The sequence below is a fragment of the Coregonus clupeaformis genome, chromosome 33 (assembly GCF_020615455.1).
Source record: "Coregonus clupeaformis isolate EN_2021a chromosome 33, ASM2061545v1, whole genome shotgun sequence".
Lineage (NCBI taxonomy): Eukaryota > Metazoa > Chordata > Actinopteri > Salmoniformes > Salmonidae > Coregonus > Coregonus clupeaformis.
In genome coordinates this window covers 29,246,763-29,270,481 of record NC_059224.1, presented here as the reverse complement: position 1 = coordinate 29,270,481, position 23,719 = coordinate 29,246,763, and the positions used below count along the sequence as shown (strand labels likewise).

Below are 23,719 nucleotides of genomic sequence, written 5' to 3'. Positions count from 1 at the left end.
TTGATTTGAAACAAATGCTGTTCGCCATCTGCGCCCACTCAATTTAGCCTAGATTTACAGAGTTATTACTTCTAAACAAAAACACTTTTTTGGGGATCTCATAAGGTTACAATGTTGTTTTGATTATTGCTTGAACGGCCGCTAAGATTATATTTGGTTGTGAATACCGACAGAGTTTTCTGTTGGAGGAATTTAGAACTTGATTAATGCAGTCACGGTCAGGTTACCATGACAACGGGGTCAACGTTAAATGTTTCTTGCTCCCATCCCTCCCCGGTGCCGGCTACACACTGGATGTATATAAGGGGCATACCGGCAAGAAAGCGGCAAAAATGGATTGCTTGAAAGAGGATCATATAAACATTGCCTGATTTTCTTTACAGGCAACATACCACGAATGATGTCTGAATTAGTTATGAGAGACACCAGTAAATAACTGGAGAACAAAGACCCAGAAAGCTTTGAATACAGGGTCATGGTCTTCACACACATACAGGGCTCATCCCCAGCCAAGTTATTAGCTGCCCTGGGATTCCATTCCCACCACAGGAGAGGAGAGGAGCTGAGCCTTTCAGCAGCATGGCCACAGCTCTGATCTCCGTCCCTCAGCCCCCACAGGACGGATGAAGCTTAAGGAGCGATCGCTGGCTCCATTACACTTTCCAATCCATGTGGAACTCCTGCCCCATCTATCCCCAGCCAGATCCATCCTGAGTGCCTTATAAGCCAGAGTGTCTCTAAAAACTCCATGCACTGTGTGCTTATCGATCAGCTCCTCGTGACTTCTCAGTGGGCAATGATGCCCTTTATAACTCTGACAGTGAGGCATGGGCGAAGGGTTCGGTGGGTTTACTAAACCCCATCCTAATGCTAAGGCTATTAGCATGTTGAGATTTCTATTCCTCTATTCCTGTAGACTGACAGCAGCTAGCATGGAGGTAGCGCAGGGAACAATAATGCTATCCAATACCACTGACCTTTCCTATTAAAACAGCATGGCTGTTTAATCCAGACTGCCCATATCTCATTAGCCTGCTCAGCACCTTAAGCACCACAATGCTCCGCTGCTGGCCTCCATCCTCAACCCAGACACACTAATTAATTATCCTCTATTATATGCCAATGGTTGTGGTTGGGTTTGTGCGGTGTGTGCGTGTGTGTGTCTGTGTGTGTCTGTGTGTGTATGTGTGTGTGTGTGTGTGTGTGTATATGTGTGGGGTGGGGTTAATGGGAGCAAAGACAATAATGTGGTTTCTGGTTGATTAGAAGGGCTCAGGCAGCCCTTACTACATTGTCAGAAGAAATTAACAAAGTGATATTGTTTATCATCACAAACACAGACACGCATGAATAAAATCACATACATGGCCAAGTGTTGGGAGGACAAAAATCACATTTGAAAATGTGGGAAGTCAACCACTGATGCTAGGGCAGGTGTGATACCAGCATCAAAGTGCACACATCCACGGACCGGTCACGAGATTACTATATAACAAATTACATAGCTGAGAAACATGCATGCTACCATGAATAAGACTGGCATGACATTTTCCTCAGATCTGATGTCAAAATACTTTGATCATAGTGTCCAAGCACCAGCTTCTGATCTGGGGAGAGAATATGATAGAGGAAGAGATGGATAGAGAAAGGAGAGAGAGAGAGCGAGAGAGAGAGAGCGAGAGAGAGAGAGAGAGAGAGAGAGAGAGAGAGAGAGAGAGAGAGAGAGAGAGAGAGAGAGAGAGAGAGAGAGAGAGAGAGAGAGAGAGAGAGAGAGAGAGTGAGAGAGCGAGAGAGATTGAGAGCAAGAGAGAGAGAGAGCATGAGAGAGAGAGCAAGAGAGAGAGAGAGCAAGAGAGAGAGAGCAAGAGAGAGAAAGAGAAAGAGAGAGAGAGAGAGAGAGAGAGAGAGAGAGAGAGTGAGAGAGAGAGAGAGAGAGAGAGAGAGTATGAGCATGCATGCGTGTTCCTGTGTGTGTGTTTATGCATGTGCGCGTGAGTGTGTGTTTGTATGTCGTAAGCGTGAGGAAATCCATCATTCCTGACCATCAGACAGCTCCTTCTCTCCTAAGGTCACCACTGTGATCCAGATAGCCATGCGATGCAGGCGCAATCAGCCTACCACACATACAGCAAATGGTAACCCAGAGGCATTCAGGAAATTATATTTATGGATCGACTTCACCACTGGGCTTGCCATGCTTACAGCCACAAAAAAACTGCCATCACAAAAGACTGAAGTCAGTCTGGAACATAGGGGAGGTGTTTGTCAGGTGCATTTGTGTTGCCGATATACACTGAGTGTACAAAACATTACAGACTGACCAGGTGAATCCAGGTGAAAGCTACTGTATGATCCCTTATTGATGTCACCTGTTAAATCCACTTCAATCAGTGTAGATGAAGGGGAGGATTTGTAAGCCTTGAGACAATTGAGACATGGATTGTGTATGTGTGCCATTCAGAGGGTGAATGGGCAAGACAAAAGATTTAAGTGCCTTTGAACGGGGTATGAGTGTGTCAAGAACTGCAACGCTGCTGGGTGTTTCACGCTCAATAGTTTCCTGTGTGTATGAAGAATTGTCCACCACCCAAAGGACATCCAGCCAACTTGACACAACTGTGGGAAGCATTGGAGTCAACATGGGCCAGCATCCCTGTGGAATGCTCTCGACACCTTGTAGAGTCCATGACCCAACAAATCTACGCTGTTCTGAGGGCAAAAGGGGGGGTGCAACTCAATATTAGCTAGGTGTTCTTAATGTTTTGTACAGTCAGTGTACAGCCACAGTGAGCCGAGGCTCCCAGCCACACATGGTGGAAAAGCCCACAGGGGACAACAGCAGGAGGGGGGTTTGAGTAAGAGCATGACAGGAACACTAAACACATGACCACTTTGGCCACAGGACACAGAACAGGGTGATGTGACAGAAAACACAGGCTCTGGCCCAAGGGGGCTGCATTGAGTTGGTGTGGAAATTGCTTATTTTTACTGGTTCAAGTAAATATAAAAGTCTGATGGAAGCATAAAACAACATAAAAGGAGGTTGGAACAAGACCAAAATACTGACAATTATAAAGTACGTGTCTTTATAAACTCCCTAGTCATCCGGTATTTATTGTTTCACCACTGTTCCTCGCATTTCTGCCTCTCCGAAACAATAACAATCAATTTGTAACTCTTACCTCTGTCGGAACCCAAAGACAGTTGCTCGGCTCAAATTCATTTCATTTGCTTGGGTAAAAAGTGTATCTAATGCCGTTAATATATTCAGAGGAAGATTTCCATCCTGTGCTCTAAAATATAATCACATTTTCCCCCTGCGATAACGAGGCCTCCTGGCAATGGCCTACAGCACATTTAGCATATGATCAGTGACAGTGAGCACGGAGTAACCAATCCCCCAATCCCCATAACCCCTGCATAAAAATCACCTCACATCACGACGACAGCTAGGCCTGACTCTACAGCTCTTTGATGGACTTCTGGGCAGAAATATAGCCAAATCCCTGGCAATGAAATCTGCTTTGATGGAACCCTGTAGATTCCTTTGGAAGACTCGGCATGATTCCAGGGCTGGTCAGGATTCCGGGGCTTCATTAAGGCCCTCAAAGCAGCCAAGCACTGAAACCATCTCATCATTCCTCCACATACTGTAATGCTGGGAAAGAGCACATAAACAGTATTTGTAATTGAAGGGGACACTTTGCAGGTAAGCTCATGACATTATAAAAGGAACGTCTGACCTTCCATTTACAAAGTAATGTCAAAGCAGAGTGGCATTTTCTAGGTTTTCATATCACAGCCTACTCATCAATATGTGAGACATTGGGTCCAGACTCAACGAGCACTAGGACCTCAGGGCTACTGTGAAGCCATCTCAGGATGTGAACCAGGTGACCGGCAGACAAGCTGGCATGACGGCTGACCCTGATTAACTGGTCCCATCCCAGACCCTGGCCCTGCATTTGAGCCCCGGCACATTGACAGATCACACGTTGGAATTGCTTCCACAGCTCCGGCACCCTTGAGGCCATGTGTGCAGCGTTACACCTGTGCAGCGTTACACCCTCATCTGTACTTCAACCGCCATCATCAACAGAGCATTATGAAAGCCATGATCGGGTTACCAGCGCCGCATAGACAATCAGCGTAAGGTGTGACAGAGCCCAGTCGGCCCACTCTTTACTGCCACTTCCATCATTCATAAAACTATTGTATGGGGATTGGACACCTAGGTATACTGAACAAAAATATAAACGCAACATGTAAAATGTTGGTCCCATGTTTCAAGAGCTGAAATAAAAGATTCCAGAAATGTTCCATACAAAAAGCTTATTTCTCAGTTATGTCACACAACACAATGCCACAAATGTCTCAAGTTTTGAGGGAGTGTGCAATTGGCATGCTGACTGCAGGAATGTCCACCAGAGCTGTTGCCAAATAATTTAATGTTCATTTCTCTACCATAAGCCTCCTCCAATGTCGTTGTAGAGAATTTGGCAGTGCGTCCAACCGGCCTCACAACCACAGACCATGTGGAACCACACCAGCCCAGGACCTCCACATCCGGCTTCTTCACCTGCGGGATCGTCTGAGACCAGCCACCCGAACAGCTGATGAAACAGCTGTGGGTTTGCACAACCAAAGAATTTCTGCATAAACTGTTAGAAAACATCTCAGGGAAGCTCATCTGCGTGCCCGTCGTCCTCACCAGGGTTTTGACCTGACTGCAGTTCGGCGTCGTAACTGACTTTAGTGGGCAATTCCTGGAAGCTGGAAATGTCACATTTCTTCCATGACCTGCATACTCACCAGACATGTCATCGATTAAGCATGTTTGGGATGCTCTGGATCGACGTGTACGACAGCGTGTTCCAGTTCCCGCCAATATCCAGCAATTTCGCACAGCCATTGAAGAGGAGTGGGACAACATTCCACAGGCCACAATCAACAGCCTGATTAACTCTATGCGAAGGAGATGTGTCGCGCTGCATGGGGGAAATGGCGGTCACATCAGATCCTGACTTGTTTTCTGATCCATGCCCCTACATTTCTTTTAAGGTATCTGTGACCAGATGCATATCTGTATTCCCAGTGATGTGAAATCCATATATTATAGCCTAATTAATTTATAAATCATTGAGAGATTTCCTTTTATGAACTGTAGCTCAGTAAAACCTTTGAAATTGTTGCATGTTGCATTTATATTTTTGTTCAGTGTAGTTGCTGGCTGAAACCGTACACTGTATGTGGTGTGTAGTTTAGTCCCAGTGTTAAAACAATTCAACAGCAGGAAAAAGAACAGGATCATATTACAGAGGGACTAGCAACAGAGGGCAGGTGTAACGTAATAAGGCTAAATAAATCAATTCATACAGTACAGTACATAATCTGCTTGCTGCGCAGCTAAAACAATGTAGAAGAAGGAAGCCGATGCGCTAGAAAACACATAACAATTGGCAGGCTAGAGTACAGAGCCAACCACTTCACCACCATATTGACAGAATTTCCACAGCAGACGTTATGAGGGCCACATGACACAAAGAGCCATGCTTCTGTTCTGAGGCACAGTACAGACACAGAGGCAGTCGTGGGGCCTTGGGCTTCGTCATCTCCAGCTGGAGATTGGATCTCATACATCAGTTTTAAACAACCACAGAGCTACACAGAGGAAGACCAATCTAGCTTGGTAGTGTCACAGACAGACAGGCATGATCTGTAATCTTAGTGAGAGGAGCAGGATAACAAGTCTACATCCCCAGGCTGTCTGGGGCTGTTGTTTGTGAATGTCATCACCATGTGTCATTATAATATCTAGGTAGTAAGTGAAAACTCTCACAAGACAAGTTCAAGCAAGCAACGCCTTGAGTTATACTTGTGATTTCACTCCTACAAAGAACGCAGAGTACTGTTCCCTCTTGCGCGCACACACACACACAGAAAATGCTACAACAACAAAAAGTTACAGGTACATGGTTTGCTTCTCCCTCATCTCCCACAACATGTCTTGTTTCATATACAGTGAGGGAAAAAAGTATTTGATCCCCTGCTGATTTTGTACGTTTGCCCACTGACAAAGAAATGATCAGTCTATAATTTTAATGGTAGGTTTATTTGAACAGTGAGAGACAGAATAACAACAAAAAAATCCAGAAAAACGCATGTCAAAAATGTTATAAATTGATTTGCATTTTAATGAGGGAAATAAGTATTTGACCCCCTCTGCAAAACATGACTTAGTACTTGGTGGCAAAACCCTTGTTGGCAATCACAGAGGTCAGACGTTTCTTGTAGTTGACCACCAGGTTTGCACACATCTCAGGAGGGATTTTGTCCCACTCCTCTTTTGTAGATCTTCTCCAAGTCATTAAGGTTTCGAGGCTGACGTTTGGCAACTCGAACCTTCAGCTCCCTCCACAGATTTTCTATGGGATTAAGGTCTGGAGGCTGGCTAGGCCACTCCAGGACCTTAATGTGCTTCTTCTTGAGCCACTCCTTTGTTGCCTTGGCCGTGTGTTTTGGGTCATTGTCATGCTGAAATACCCATCCATGACCCCTTTTCAATGCCCTGGCTGAAGGAAGGAGGTTCTCACCCAATATTTGATGGTACATGGCCCCGTCCATCGTCCCTTTGATGCGGTGAAGTTGTCCTGTCCCCTTAGCAGAAAAACACCCCCAAAGCATAATGTTTCCACCTCCATGTTTGACGGTGGGGATGCTGTTCTTGGGGTCATAGGCAGCATTCCTCCTCCTCCAAACACAGCGAGTTGAGTTGATGCCAATGAGCTCGATTTTGGTCTCATCTGACCACAACACTTTCACCCAGTTCTCCTCTGAATCATTCAGATGTTCATTGGCAAACTTCAGACGGCCCTGTATATGTGCTTTCTTGAGCAGGGGGACCTTGCGGGCGCTGCAGGATTTCAGACCTTCACGGCGTAGTGTGTTACCAATTGTTTTCTTGGTGACTATGGTCCAGTTGACTTGAGATCATTGACAAGATCCTCCCGTGTAGTTCTGGGCTGATTCCTCACCGTTCTCATGATCATTGCAACTCCACGAGGTGAGATCTTGCATGGAGCCCCAGGCCGAGGGAGATTGACAGTTCTTTTGGATTCTTCCATTTGCGAATAATCGCACCAACTGTTGTCACCTTCTCACCAAGCTGCTTGGCGATGGTCTTGTAGCCCATTCCAGCCTTGTGTAGGTCTACAATCTTGTCCCTGACATCCATGGAGAGCTCTTTGGTCTTGGCCATGGTGGCGAGTTTGGAATCTGATTGATTGATTGCTTCTGTGGACAGGTGTCTTTTATACAGGTAACAAGCTGAGATTAGGAGCACTCCCTTTAAGAGTGTGCTCCTAATCTCAGCTCGTTACCTGTATAAAAGACACCTGGGAGCCAGAAATCTTTCTGATTGATAGGGGGTCAAATACTTATTTCCCTCATTAAAATGCAAATCAATTTATAACATTTTTGACATGCGTTTTTCTGGATTTCTTTTGTTGTTATTCTGTCTCTCACTGTTCAAATAAACCTACCATTAAAATTATAGACTTATCATTTCTTTGTCAGTGGGCAAACGTACAAAATCAGCAGGGGATCAAATACATTTTTTCCCTCACTGTAAGCATCTTTGTTTTGGTCTCAGTGGCATACTCAGTGTTTTACTGTTGCTGTCAGAGAGAACAACTTTTTCCCTCCCAACGCCAGGGATTTAACATAGAGAGCTTATGCAGAGGCATTATGGATACCGGTATTCATATTTAATGGGGACCAGGCTGTTTATTATTAGATTGTAAAGTTTGGGCAACAATTTGAGCTTGAAGCTGTGAAAATTTAATAATAGTCTAATAACTATGTTAACGTTTTGTCACAAAATAACAGATTTCTGTCAGAATAACAATAAATGTATAAATCTAAGATTTTTTTTTACATGTCAACCTGGCACAGAGTCCTCATCTCTTGAACAGTTAGTTGTCATTGTTCTTACGCATCACTGAACCAATCACCGCTACACTGTGAACATATCAAACGCAGCCCTGTAATTAAACAGGCAGGCGGGTCCTCACAGAGACATGGCGACTGCCCTACATCCCTGCATTCACGGCTCCTCGCTGAGGTTAATCACCCTTTAAAGCGAGCTGCCCTCAGTGCCGTGGACGTGCCCATCCATTCGCCATGTTTACTTATCACAGCCTGGCCTTAATCAGTTGTCCACTTGCCTAGCCATCCCCATCCAGCGGCTAGCTCTGTTTATCCCCACCAGGCCCTCCATAATTAACCTGCAGAATGCCTCTGATGTGCCTTCAGACCTGTGGCCACTCAGGCCTTGCCCTCCTCTCTCTACAAGTGCCTCTCACATGCCTCGCTGCCTCATATCCACTCTACTGAGCTACAGGCTTTCATTGCGTTTTCACAGGGTTCTGACATCAGTCAAATGGCCGGAAAGAGATGGATCAAATCAAATCAAATTGTATTTGTCACATGCGCCGAATACAACAGGTGTAGACCTTACAGTGAAATGCTTACTTACAAGCCCTTAACCAACAATGCAGTTTTAAGAAAAATAAGTGTTAAGTAAAAAATTGATAAGTAAAAAATAAATAAATAACAAATAACTAAAGAGCAGCAGTAAAATAAAATAACAGTAGGGAGGCTTTATACAGGGGGTACCGGTACAGAGTCAATGTGCGGGGGCACAGGTTATTCGAGGTAATTGAGGTATTGTAGGTAGAGTTAAAGTGACTATGCATAGATAATAAACAGAGAGTAACAGCAGCGTAAAAGAGTTGGGGGGTCAATGCAAATAGTCCGGGTAGCCATTTGATTAGCTGTTCAGGAGTCTTATGGCTTGGGGGCAGAAGCTGTTAAGAAGCCTTTTGGACCTAGACTTGGCGCTCCGGTACCGCTTGCCGTGCGGTAGCAGAGGGAGCAGTCTATAACTAGGGTGGCTTTTCAGGAAAGAAAAAACCCTGAATACCAACTTCAGTTGGTAGACTGCATTTAGTTTATTCAAAAGTTATTACCCAACTCGCACTGTTGTTGTCAGACAAAGCTGGACGTTTTATTAATGCAGCTTGTCCAGGTGTCAGAAGTTTGGAGTCCAATTCACATTGTGCTTCCTGCATTTCTTACCTGTTACCTGCTGTTGCTAAGATACACTGTCAATTTTTTATACTTCAGCTCAATGGACAATTACCCGAACAAACAGACAGCAGCACTGGGTTCATCTCGGTGTCCTTGTATGTACTGAAGGCATATCTCCTGTCAGAAAGATAGACAGGGCTAAGATGAGAGGTTAATCGAATACTGGGGGTTAAAAGCAATGGGCATAAATGTTCTAGAGTAAAGAGATTTCCCCCACACACCTTCACATCACTCATATTTATTGGTCTTGTTAAAAAGGTAGACTCAGCAATATGACATAGGTGCAGAAAGTAAACAGTATAGTGGGTCAATTTCTGCAACGACTAAGAGCATTGAAGCGCAAGGCTAAACTCCCCCACTGTTTTGGTCCCGATACCACGCTCGAACATTGTGAAGGAAACCCATGCACATGAGCAGATACTGTGTGTGACTGTGTGGGAGCGAAGTGTTGCATCTCGCTCATCGCAATATCTGCAGTGCTGCTCGTGGCAACGTCATTTCATTAAGTCTACCTTTAAGATTGGAGTGATTTATAACATTTTGAAGAGTCATTCAATCTAACATATCAGTGGCAATACAGGAAGATGATTTATTTTGCTCTTCCCCACATCAAGGACTTTCCTTACTTGACAGGCGGCTTTCTGTGACACGTACCTGCCATCTCTCAAGCTGCAAACAATATTTTACCTTCATCTTTCTGACTGCATATACAGCCATCTGACAATTCCCTCAGTCACAGAGGCTGGAAACCAACATTGCGAAACAAGCCACCTCTCCTCTAACATTATATAATATCTATAATTTGTGCAGAAGGGATGGATGAGTCAATCAAATTAGAATAGGTAGTGAAGACAGTAGCAGAGGGGTTTTTACAGTGTATTAGTTCCCCTCAGCAATATGAGTGTAAAGGGGCTGAGTAGATCTGTCTGGATCTGATAAGACTGCGTGGCAGAAAGTAATGCATTGCAATAACCTGTGTTAGAATCTAATCAAGGGTTGTTATTACATTATATTATAGTTTGTGGTGGTACTATTTATAGCATCAGGATACAGTTTAGTAGTCTCATAAGACAATAAAACCTAATGAGCACCACTCCGCAGATACTCACATATATTTCTACATAACTAAATGATCCTTTGATCTCATAAGAAGCATATTGGTTCACTTGGAACAATAGGCTTTTCACCTTATGGGGTAAACAATCAAAATCTAACCAGGCAAAACAGAAATCTCCATTTGGATAAATGCAGGGGGTTTTGCAAGCAAAGGCAGTAAATATTGAGAGAGAATCTGGCCCACCAGCTTATTCTGCCATCTGTCAATGCTGAAAACCTAAAGTCATGTTCCAAACCAGTTGATGGCAACTTTTTAGCTGTTGAAAGATTTTTGCTAGTCAAAATGCTGTTGCACAACATGCTTATTTCCACTATTGGAATCAGCAAAGCTTTGTTGTCAGGGCCTTATTTAAAGCCTCACTGTGTTGGAAGCCAAATGCATAAATCCAGCTAGCCTAGCATGTACCAATAGGGAGAATAACAGCCAGAAATACATGACAGCATCGATCTACTGTACTGTACCAGTGGATACATGTAGCAGGTGTTATCCCAAAAGACAAGTTTGCTTGGCTAAACTCCATGACAGGATTGAATGTATAAAATGGATTACAGGGCAAACATAGCAGAAACACAATGCAATGATTCATGTGCAGCCACTGCAGTGCCATATTCCTTAATACCTATAATATCATATAAGTGTACTGTTGGCAGGACTGGGACTGCAGAGCAGAAGACAGATACGGACCCTGAGGTGAGGAATTTGGAGAATTTATGCCAGTCATTCTACAGACGTTTTCCCCATCTCTAGAGTGAATCGCAATCTGATTTTTAAATTCAATGACACTCTCCACTAAGCTTGTTATGTTTGAGTTAGTGCCCATTTTGTACTGTAGATGCATCTCCTCTCTGCTCTGTCATGATACCTCCTGATGTTTGCTTTGGATCACGTTGTCAGGATGAACATTTTACTGATATCACTGAAAGTAGGCATACTCTTAACAAAAATGGCAAATTGACTAGTGGCAGAAAACTCTTGTGCTAGATTAGCACAGCATATTTACATTTACATTTTAGTCATTTAGCAGATGCTCTTATCCAGAGCGACTTACAGTTAGTGAGTGCATACATTTTTCATACTGGCCCCCCATGGGAATCAAACCCACAACCCTGGTGTTGCAAGCGCCATGCTCTACCAACTGAGCTACAGGAGGGCATATGTTTAATAAGTTGGTAGTGCAGAGGATGTGGAGATAAGAGACTTCTCATATCTTATCCAGTGGACTTTGAGTTGTGAATAGAGTAGTGATACCCTTACAGAGCATCAAAATGATGAGTTCCCTACATAAAATAAGTAGATACATTTCTCCAGACTCCATTCCAGATAAATTATTCAGAGGTGTAAATGTGTTGACAGGTGAATAAATACATGTCCATTTACTATTTGCCCAATCAATTAGTTTACAATATCAGTCTAAATACATATTCCCAGTTGTTTACCTGTCCTGCTTCAATGATCTACAGCAAACTTCCCATAAATGACTAACTACAGCTCTTTCAGGAATGCAATTTCAACCTGGTCAATAACACTGTAATTGTTCTCTGAAATCATAACCGCTTGGGACATAATTCAAGAAAAAAAATTGAATGGGTAGAAGTTAAACGTTTCTTTTGTTGTTGTTGTTGTTGTTCTTGTTTATGTACCTCTAGGCTTTTTAGTCTGGACTCAATTAGCCTATTGTAGGTTCTTTCCCTCCCTTACTTTGACTTTGACTTAGTGTCAGTTTAATTAGAACATAATAATACAATAATACCTAAATACTGCAGTAATGATACACTGACATGAAAGATATCATGTTTTTTCTCACTACTAATTTTTTGTGTGGAAATATAGCGTACTTACTACAGTACGTACAGTGAATTAATGTAATTGGAGAGTATGTAAATGAGCAGGTCTCCTGTGCACCATCTCCTCCACAGAGAGCCACTGCTCCATCAAGAGCAGAGCTTCAGACCTCCCACGTCTAGCAACCACACGGAGACCAGCTGCACGCAGCCGGCATCAGTCAGGAAATGACATCTTATTACTACAAACATAGCCCAGCTTTCATGTCCGCTATTTCAGATGTAAGAATAGTATAGGATAAGTGCTCTGGACAGTTTGCAGCTTTCAATAGAAATTGATTGACTGATTTATAGTGTTTGATTCATGACAAACACGGCCTACCCAGCTGTCTTTGTTTAGCCTGCAGCCGTCTCTAGGGGTGGGGCACACAGTTAACATTCACTGATATAAAAGCTGGACTCAAAGAACATAGGGACAATTATATTTTTAAAGGTCCAAAGCTGCAACTAGCTGGTCAACAGACTGCTTCCTATCTACTGCTCCTCCCAGCAGCCACCTCACCACCGCTGCTGTTTCAACAACATCCAACAATGAGACCAACGGAAGCAACACAAGCGAGGGGGATGAGTTGTCGTTCGTTGGTTCCAGGCCTAACAGAGGGACTTGACTTCCAATGGTTAATGCCTTTCCTTTCCTGACACAGACGCTGATGAGCCATGGCAGTGCTTAGCTTCTACTCTCAGATAACAATGGTACAATAAGAGCTGAGGAACCTGGCTGATTTACACCAGTGAGGAACCCTATTGATCTGCTGTCTCTGCTACCACAGAAACCTGGCAACACCAGTAGGGGATAGGATGAGGAGCTAGCATATTTCACATTTTAACATCTAGTCATATGTTAAAGCAGGGGCGCAACTTTGGTTTTAGAAGTGGGGGGGGACATAATATATATATATTTTAATCCAGTTTGATAAACACTCCAAACAGCCTACCCGACCACTCGGAGGCGTCCGCATGGTCCTAAAGGACACCGTTGCCTGGTTTTGTATCACATTCCAATTATAAAACTGGGGGGGGACAAAAATGCAATTTCAGAATGTGGTGGGGGGGACATGTCCCCGTCACCTGTCCCCAGTGAAAGTTGCACCCCTGTGTTCATGTACTATCACATATGAAAACATACTAATGTGAAGCTTTTTCATTGGAACATACCAGCAATGTGACATTAATAGTGATAACTGATGTATTATGAAGCCAACTTGAGCTGTCATAAAAATAGCCTAGTGATAGAGGAAATATCCTGTAAACTATATGGCAATTCAATGTGCACATGATGGGGTAATGAATGAAAACGGAATCATATCTAAGAGGATCAAAAGCAGGATAAAAATAGGTAATAATCCCTGCATTATGTAATGTTTAGAAAAAACAGGTATTGTTTATTTTTCATAAATTGGTAAATGTCAGATACACTTGAACAGCACAATCTCCTCTTAATCCTTGCTCAGTCTTTTGTGTGTCACCATATTAACATTCATTCTGAAACACCGTTTGAAACACAAACAAATTGAAAAACGCAACTGAGTTTATTAACACTTTTAAAAGCTTTTCGTCATGGTTATTTAGCATGGATCATATGGTTGGGTAACAAATTGTCCCTTTGAATTCATTTTGAGAGCATGAGAGCATTAGTTCTGGGTTGTTTGAGTGTTGTGTTTACAAATCTACTAAGTGAGAGGTAATGCTTGAAAGACCCAGTAGGATAAATTGTTACGTCAAATGGTCTAATCAAGGCGCATGCAATACTTATGTAGCCTATTGTTTTGGTGCATAATTCCTATGCTATATGAATACACATTAAACGGTTTGCAAAACTGTTTACAAGTTCTGACATCAGCCAAGGTCAAGCAGACAGCTCGGGGTAAAGGGAAAAACACAGATGATTGAATAATCCTAACAACTGGAGGAGACGTTTTCTGGGAGGAAATTAGAGAGCATGCCCACAAGTGTTTAAAAATTCCAGCTGCTGCTTCAGAGCATTAATGAAACACTAAATGTAGCTGCTGCTAAAAGCAGCCCAGTGGATGAGGATGCATTCCTACTCCAGCTTTAACACACCACGGCAGCGCTTTGAAACACTGAGGGAGCAGTGTTGGGGAGCAAGCAGGGCTGTAGGTAGGCTACATATGACAGAATGAGTGTCTGGCTGGATGCAGTCAAGGGGATTGGGAAAGGTCATCTCCAGCTCTGTGTGCATGAGAGCTCATTGATCACAGGGGTATCTGTGGGTGAGGCTGGCCATGGTGTCAGTGCGATCAGAACAACTCCAGTGTGGGCTCTCAGACACAGCTGTCCTGTGATACCGCCTCAAACTATCTCCCACTTCAAACACCAATCACTGTACAGAACAGGTACACAGTGTCTGTGGAGCCTACCGCCTACATTATTCATCAGAACATACGAAAAGTTAGAATAAACCTAAAGTTACACATAGGCAGACATTTTCACTACAACCAAACATAGTTGGAGCTAAGAGAACCCTAAAACCCTCTTTGAAAGGAAGTGGCTTATCATGTTCTGTAAAAGTGTAGCAGTCTGCTAACCATGTGACCAGAGCAGACCTATAGCTAGGTCTCCAGCTAGGAGGACTGGGAGTTGTAATTAACAGACTTCAGGGGGTGGTTTCGCCCACTGCGCCTAGGCTGAGTCTCTCTAACAGGCTATAAGACATGTACACTACTGCTCGGGTCAGCTGTTTGTTCACCCGCACCCGACCGCAATTGCTAATAACCCATCCACAACCACCCGACTATATGGGATAAAAATGAAAATCTGAGGCACACACCCGACCCTAACCAGCTAATATAGAAAATGGGCTGTAGGCTACAGTCAGAGACGGCGGATGTATTTTTTGCCTGATTTAGATATGTTTCTGCTTATAATTTGTTAGTCAACTTGTCTATAATTAGATACATGCATCTTCTCTTCAGTCATATGTTGCCCTAGAAGACTAAATAAATCCTTGCTCACCAGAATAATGCTATAAATCGATAGAATGTATGCTTCAGTCTAGTTGACATCGGTAAAGTTCTCTGTCATCTCTGCTTCTTTCAGGGACCGGGGATAAAATACAATAACAGAAAAAACTGAAAAGATTTTCTGTGCATCATTTCTAAATGACATCAATTGCAAATGACCGGTTGTAGGGAAATAGAAAGCTATTAAAACGACCCAACATGTTTCTGATAAGATTTCAGTTCGGCTTGGATGCACATTTTATGTGGTTGAAATACGATCAGCTTTTATGATGCTGATAAAGACAGCACCTACAGACAATATCTAACTGCGCATTCACATTCTCTCAAGATGCTGAAATAAATAAATCCTAATTTTCCACTCTTGTCCCCGAGTCAAAATTGTGCCTACATTTTGGTGTATAATTTTACTGCAAGAAATCATAAATTCTGCAGGAGTTAATATTGAGGCTATGTGAGAGGTTATAGACCTACAGTCAGTGTCCAGAGTTCAGTTTCCATTTAACCCATCTGAACAGTAGGCTACAGTTCCCTTGACATGCCATAGGCTTACAGTATTTGAAGTCCCGGTCTTGTGACTGTCGAATTTGTATAGCGGCTCACAATCATCACACATAACATAGCCCACTGCTATCATCCTCTTTTACCACTTCACCAAATCTTTCCCAAACATTACTTTTCTGTCCCTCCTTTCTCTTTATTTTCAACTCTCCATTTCACAGCTTTTCTCTTACTAAATTAAACTCCGACATTGTCCTTTTTGCCTCAGTGGATCGACATTAACTTTTTCTGCCCTTCCAAAAAGCATTTGGCAATTGGCGTGTAGGCTATTTGGCGCGCATACAGTTATGCCCTAAAGTTTAGGCTTACGCACTAATGCCAGATAGCTTAAAATAAATTGCACAATAATTGTACATTTATGGATTTTTTAAGGTATTGCTTTCTCTTTATTCAACCCACCCACCCTTCATGACCCTAAAAATGTCCGCCCGCGTATATAACCGCAGGGACTGCGGGATATGAGTCAACCCATGCATCACTAATGTACACACACACACACTCACATACACACAAAATGGCCATCTGCACATTCTTAAGGGGTGTGCTGAACAAGACTTGGCAAATGTCATGTGACCCATCACGCAAGGGTGATTCATCATAGGTACCAGCTGGTGGATGGTGATGACATTGTCACCACCATCTACTATCAGTTAAGTGACAGTGAGTCATTGTAGTCTATAGGTCACATTGTGACATACATGGAATGAGAGATAGTAGCCTACTCAAGCATCACGTTGTTCTAATAGGGCCTATAGTTTCATATGAGGGCTGATCTCCAAAATAATGACATTGGCCATGCAGCTCAAAGGAGCTTGCCTTGACTATAAATATAATCTGGTTCCTTGAAATCTAACCTGCATTTGGCTGACTAGGCTATAGTATAGTAATGAAAAAAAGGGCTATGTTTGAAAGTGAACAATTAACAATTTTTCATTGAAGAGACCTCATAAGAGTAGTGAAACAAGAGGCCAGGGGTGGACTGGCCATCTGGCATTTTGGGCAAACACCAGGTGGACTGTTCCATTCTTAGCTCAGTCTGCATGTCTAACTTGTGTTTTTCATGCAAAATGATCCAACCCACTATCACAAATGATTGTGAAATAGACACAAATTACTTATGCGAAATTAGTGACAGACACACACCCAAAAAAAATCTTGTCCACCACATGATTTTGTATACAGTGCATTTCAATCACAGATGAAGGCAGTAGGTTACTTAAAAAACTCTAGAGTCGATTGATGCACCCGTGTGTCAATCTAATGAACATAATAAAAACATCCCCATCAAAATCTGTCTGTTTAAGCTAGAGATATCTGCTTGGACTGCTTCTCAATCCACCGCATCTGTGTCTCAATCCACCGCATCGACCTTCAGCATCTGCAGTGGAAAGTTGCAGAGCTACAGCACTGTTTGTCAGACCAGGAGACATCCTGAAAATCAGTCTTCTCACGAAAAAACGTCCGAACAGTTTGCGCTACAAACTAATATGACCCCACTATGGAAAGGGGAGACTCTCACAAACACAGATGGTGTTCTCAGTTTTGTTCTACAACCCCCAAGTGTCATGGGACTTGCCTGAAGGTAACCTGGTACCGGTTTTGTGCCAACAAAAAAAGGGGTTAAATATTATTTCCTGAGCTTTCTTAGAACTCCTAGATATAGGACAGATACTTCAAAGCCTTGTTCCTTATGATTATTTATTTTCGTCTGTTTGTTTTGCCATTTATGAATGTGTTTTCAATGTGTTTTTATGGGCTGTGTAAGTAAAGGCAAAATTCTATATTTTATCAAGTATGTTTTTATATATACCTAGAGAGGTTCTAAAATTTCAAATCAAATAGCTAAATGATCCATGGTATGACCATCTTAAAACAATTCCATATGTTAGCTTTGTAGAGCCTTATCTGTCACTTTAATCCTAGTTATATGTACACATCTACCTCAATTACCTCATACCCCTGCACATCGACTCGGTACTGGTACCTTGTATATAAAGCCAAGTTATCGTTACTCATTGTGTATTTATTATTAATTTTATTATTACATGTTTTACTTTTCTATTATTTCTCTATTTCCTTTCTCTCTACATTGTTGGGAAAGGCCTGTAAGTAAGCATTTCACTGTTAGTCTACACCTGTTGTTTACGAAACATGTGATGAATAAAAAAATGTATAATGAACACCTGGCCCTAGCTCTAACCTTAACCCTAACCTTAACCCCTAGCCTAGCTAACGTTAACCACCTCAATTGGAATTTGTAACATATCATACGTATTGTAGTTTTCGTAACATTTTGTACGAATTGTAATTCATAATTATCATACGAAATCAAATATGGACATCCACATATTAATACATCTCATACCAAACCTAACATACCATACTAATTTGAGAGTCCTTTTCGTTTACTATGTTACGTCTACCCCTGAGTCCAGGTTGCTATGGGGAGATGCATGAGGGTCCTAGCTGGCCACTTTACTACAGTATCCTACTGCAGGCATGCCATCCTAAAAGTCAACTCATCCATCCTAAATCTGGAAAAATGTCCAGTTGCCTAGTACAACCGAATCCACAATTCAGAGGAAAGCGGATCATTTGATCATCACAACTCAGAGGAGAGTGGAAATAGGATCATTTGGAGAGCTGAATTACACAAAGGGGTGCGCTCACACTGCTCCTCCCGGTGCTCACTGACTGCACGCACAAGAGGCTCATTACCAGCTGTACCACTGTGGGTTGATGCCAGGGAAGAATGGTGAAATGGCGGGGCTGGGGTCTGTTTGTGAATGGCTCCCCTCTATAGTCACAGTTAGAAATGTCTAAAGTCTTGAGTCATGTTGAGATTTTATTATAGAAGGCTGTAGGAATAATGTGGAATTAGATGGGATGCAGCTGATAATGCTGTCATCAACGACTCAAATGTAGGCTACTGGAACTGATTATGTATTCTGATTTGCCAATGTTACTTGGAGAATTTGATCAGATTCAGTGGCTGATGTCAGGTGAGGTGGACTATTGAGAGTGTTGCTGTATTTTTTGGAGAGGCAAGTAGCCTAGTATATGCCTCTTGCCAGGGCGGATTGGGACCAAGAAATGGCCGTGGCATTTCTAACACAGCGGCCCATTTTTTTCCTTGAGACATTTACATTTACATTTTAGTCACCCCACACTGGACAGTTTTTTCTCCTTGAGGCCCCCGTTACTAGCCAGATAGTGTGTTGAAATGATCACTATCACAGATTATCGTGAAATAAACAGAAATTACTTATTCGAAATTCATGTCAGGCACACAAAAAAAAGATAAATGTTTGTGTCCACTAAACGATTTTCTTCATAACGTATGTGTCCAGTACACAATTTTCTTCAAAAACCATACCAATTTGTTGTGGCTAACGTTAGCTACGTTAGCTAAGGGGCTAACGTTAGCTAGGCTAGGGGTTAGGGTTAAGGTTAGTGTTAAGGTTATGGTTAGGAGTTAGGTTCAACGGCGGAAAAGGGCTAGCTAACATGCTAAGTAGTTGCAAAGTAGCTAAAAAGTAGTAAGTAGTTGAGAAGTTGCTAATTAGCTAAATTGCTAAAGTTGTCTGTGATGATATTCTAAAATGCAACCTTTGAATTGCTAGACATTCGCGTCATAGGCTTACTCATCCACCCTGACCAACGTTTTTTGCCTTAAAGTGATACCCATAGACTTCCAGTCATTGCGGTAACACAAGTTAGCATTAGCTCGTTAAACTTCCTCTAACTTCCTTCATACTGGACACAGAGACATAAAAATGGTATGCACTAGTTCATCTAACTCTGGGGAAGTATATAAAGGGCGTCATTGCCAAAATCCCAAAGTATCCCTTTAAGTAACCTTCTGTCTTAGGTAACCATACCATAGGTAACATATCATACTAATTTGAGTGTCCGGATTTTCGTATACTATGTTACGACGAGTATATGAGACCAGCTTGCCCTAAGAGAAATCCATTATGCATGAAATCATTAAGATCATGAACTCACCAATTGCATGCCACATATAAAGGCCAGCGTGCATCTGCCACTGCAACAACCCATGGTGTACTGTCCACTTTGGATCTTCGCTCCACGTGGGTCACTGTAACTCTCAAATCCCCAAATATCTGCGCTGTTGGCCCGGGCAGTAGCAATGACAGGACTGCACTGTACAGCGGCGTATGTTTCAGGAGGTCCAATTCCACAATTCCAGATGGTTTTCAGTCAAAAATGTATCTTGTTGACATACCCATAAACTCCCCTCCGTATTTACTTATCTATAGATTAGTCGACGGGTATCCAAGCAGAAATAGATGAAGACACTTATGATTCGTTCAACAATTTGATAATCCTATTTCAATACTGGAGCAGTTTGAATGTCCAGCTGTTCAAAATTCAGAAAGTCGGTCAGCTCTTAATTAGAAGCATTATTCTCTATTTATTATACGTCTGAATGATCAGTCCATGGATAATCCATAAACTAGAATTAAAGCCTCTGGAAAATGTTTACAATTAATGTCCGATCATACATTATCCAGTATAAAGTGCCAGTGGGCATTAGGCAGAACAGTATCCAGAACACAGTGGCCACTTGAAGAAATTAACAGTATCAGCCTATTTCTGAAAGGGTCCTTTGCTGAGAAACAAAGCAAGCCAGTGTTGTTTACGGCGATGGGGTTCTTCTCATCGCTCCTCCCTCCACGGTCGGGTTGTTCGGGTACCAGTGAGCAACAGAACTAACTAGCACGCTTTACTTTTCACACAGAAAGTCAAAGGGACAATGTAGAATCCAAAACGGGCAGACGTTATTTTCTATCCCTGCTTTAGGCTCTCTCAATAGGAGGCATGCCACGAATATGAGAATTCCCGTTCTTGTCTGAAATCGGTGGCGCTGAACAGAGTCCTACTACTATCCTCCTCATCAGTACTGTGCATCCTCAGTTGCCTGGATTTCATAACCGCTGATTGTCCCCTGTTGGATATGAAAAAAATTTCGCTTACACACATATCATCGCTGTCCTATACTGTAGATATGGTCGGTAGCACAGACAGTCCAGTAAAAAGAGGGACAAAAGAGAGACGCGGAGCAACTTGCAAGGTCGCCAGCCCCACCATCTGACGATCCAGAATGAATGAACCGCACGCAGTGTTATTCACCGCAGGGAAGCGGTTGGGTTCCTTTCTCAACATGAGCCAGAGAGATGCGATATAGAGCGCAGCTGACGACCTGGCCATCACTGAATACACTGAATTAGCCCTCTGCTCCGATTCGCAGTGGGAGTCAATGGCAGGGAGTTGAGGTGATATTGAGCTAATTATAATTTTGAATCATCACCTGTAAATCATAGGTGGATTGGATTCAGAGCCACAATGGTGGACAGTCAATCATCCAGAACAAAAAGTCAATTAAATTAAAAGGTCAGCCTATTGATGAAGCCAAATAAATGGCATAGGCATACACGTCAGCCTTCATTTGTGATAATATAGGCATTAATCATAGGCCAATTTATTTTAGCAGACACTTTCATCCAAAGCTATGCACATGCTGTTCCAACCATCATGTTCCAACCAATTGAGCAAGCACATATAATCCAAAATGGCCTTTCATAACATGAACAAAGGAGTAAATTGTACAGAAAAATGGCCTGTTCTTCCCTCATATTGTGTACTCTCCCCCCAGCATGTCTCTTGATTGGCAAGGACAGCTCTCTCTCTCTCTCTCTCTCTCTCTCTCTCTCTCTCTCTCTCTCTCTCTCTCTCTCTCTCTCTCTCTCTCTCTCTCTCTCTCTCTCTCTCTCTCTCTCTCTCTCTCTCTCTCTCTCTCTCTCTCTCTCTCTCTCTCTCTCTCTCTCTCTCTCTCTCTCCCTCTCCTCTCTCTCTCTCTCTCTCTCTCTCTCTCTCTCTCTCTCTCTCTCTCTCTCACAGTAGCTGTGTTTATGACATGGCTTAATTATCTTGGTAATCTTGACTGACAGTATCATGTATTTACTGTCTGATATCCTGGGGGTAATGACTAGTGGCATCCATACATCCTCCTTGGAAGGATTTTTAGAGAGAAATGGAAGACTGCCATATCTCGTCCAGTGTAATCTCAGAATTGTTGTCCTTGAATAACCCCTGAAACTGATACATACAGAGATATAGAGAAGGATGGGAATGTGTTTATTACTTATCTGTCTTGGCCAGATGCCTGCTGCTGGTACACTTTGGCTCGGTCACTGAAACACTGTGACATGAAATGCTGTGGATGGTTGTCATAAACAATTTGAGACAACCCGATGGGAAAGAGAAATAGTGTTGTAGGGTATACAAAGCGGCCAACAAAAATGGAGATAGCTGAGCTTGGATTGGCTTATCAAATCAAATTTATTCATCACATCCTTCGTAAACAACAGGTGTGGACTAACAGTGAAATGCTTACTTACGGGCCCTTCCCAACAATGCAGAGAGAAAGAAAATAGAGAAATAATAGAAAAGTAAAATATGTAATAACAAAAGTAATAATAGCTACACAATGAGTAACGATAACTTGGCTATTACAAGGGGTACCCGTACCGAGTTGATGTGCAGGGGTATGAGGTAATTGAGGTAGATACTGTATGTACATATAACTAGGAACAAAGTGACAGATAGTAAACAGCAGCAGCAGTGTGTGTGATGAGTCAAAAAAAAATAATGCAAAAACGGTCAATGCAGATAGCTATTTGGTTAACTATTTAACTAACTATTTAGCAGTATATGGCTTGGGGGTAGACGCTGTTCAGGGCCCTGTTTGTTCCAGACTTGGTGCACTGGTACCGCTTACTGTACAGTAGCAGATAGAACCGTTTATGACATGGGTGGCTGGAGTCTGACAATATTTAGGGCCTTCCCATGACACCGCCTGGTATAGAGGTCCTGGATGGCAGGGAGTTTGGTCCCAGTGATATACTGGGCCGCACGCACTACCCTCTGTAGAGCCTCGTGGTCGGATACCAAGCAGTTGCCATACCAAGCAGTGATGCAGCCAGTCAAGATGCTCTCAATGGTGCAGCTGTATAACTTTTTGAGAATCTGAGGGCTCATGCCAAATATTTTTTTTGCCTCCTGAGGGGGAAGTGGTGTTGTCATGCCCTCTTCTCGACTGTGTTGGTGTGTTTGGACCATGATAGATTCTTAGTGATGTGTACACTGAGGAACTTGAAGCTCTCGACCCGCTCCACTACAGCCCCGTCGATGTGAATGGGGACGTGCTCGACCCTCCGTGTCCTGTAGTCCACGATCAGCTCCTTTGTCTTGCTGATTTTGAGAGAGAGGTTGTTGTCCTGGCACCACACTGTCAGGTCTCTGATCTCCTCCCTATAGGATGTCTCATTGTCATCGGAGATCAGGCTTACCACCATCGTGTCGTCTGCAAACATAATGATGGTGTTGCAGTCATGCGCGGCCACGCAGTCGTGGGTGAATAGGGAGTATAGGAGGGGACTAAGCATACACCCCTGAGGGGCACCCGTGTTGAGGGTCAGCGTGGAAAATGTGTTGCTGCCTACACTCACCACCTGGAGGCGTTCCGTCATGAAGTCCAGGATCCAGTTGCAGATTGAGGTGTTCATTTCCAGGATCCTTAGTTTAGTGATGAGCTTGGAGGGCACTATGGTGTTGAACGCTAAGCTGTAGTCATTGAACAGCATTCTCACGTAGGTGTTCCTTTTGTCCAAGTGGGAAAGGGCAGTGTGGAGTGCAATAGAGATTGCGTCATCTGTAGATCTGTTGAGGCGGTATGAGAATTGGAGTGGGTCCAGTGTGTCAGGCTTATCTAGTCTTTTTGGTGGGCCCATAGTGATTTGAATACAGTTTTTGAATACTCTATTCCTGGATATTCAATAACTCAAAAACCAGCCCACAATGTCTAACTTCAAGCCTACTGCCTACATGATGTGCAGTTCACTTTTTTTCCTTACTGAAGTTAGCTACAGTTGAAGTCGGAAGGTTACATACACTTAGGTTGGAGTCATTAAAACTCGTTTTTCAACCACTCCACAACTTTCTTGTTAACAAACTATAGTTTTGGCAAGTCGGTTAGGACATCTACT

At 42.9% G+C, this 23,719-nt stretch overlaps 1 protein-coding gene across 3 annotated transcripts in view; it reads right to left on the bottom strand.

Annotated features, from left to right (window-relative positions):
- The window catches only part of nkain2 (sodium/potassium transporting ATPase interacting 2), a 159,930-nt gene extending 139,056 nt beyond the window's left edge, over positions 1 to 20,874 (bottom strand). For all 3 annotated transcript variants that reach the window (XM_041860657.1, XM_041860658.1, XM_041860659.1), the window contains exon 1: positions 19,656 to 20,874. In XM_041860657.1, the coding sequence (XP_041716591.1) occupies positions 19,656 to 19,709 (54 nt within the window). In that variant the 5' untranslated portion in view covers positions 19,710 to 20,874. The remainder of the gene's footprint in view (positions 1 to 19,655) is intronic.
- Between the last annotated feature and the right edge of the window lie 2,845 nt (positions 20,875 to 23,719).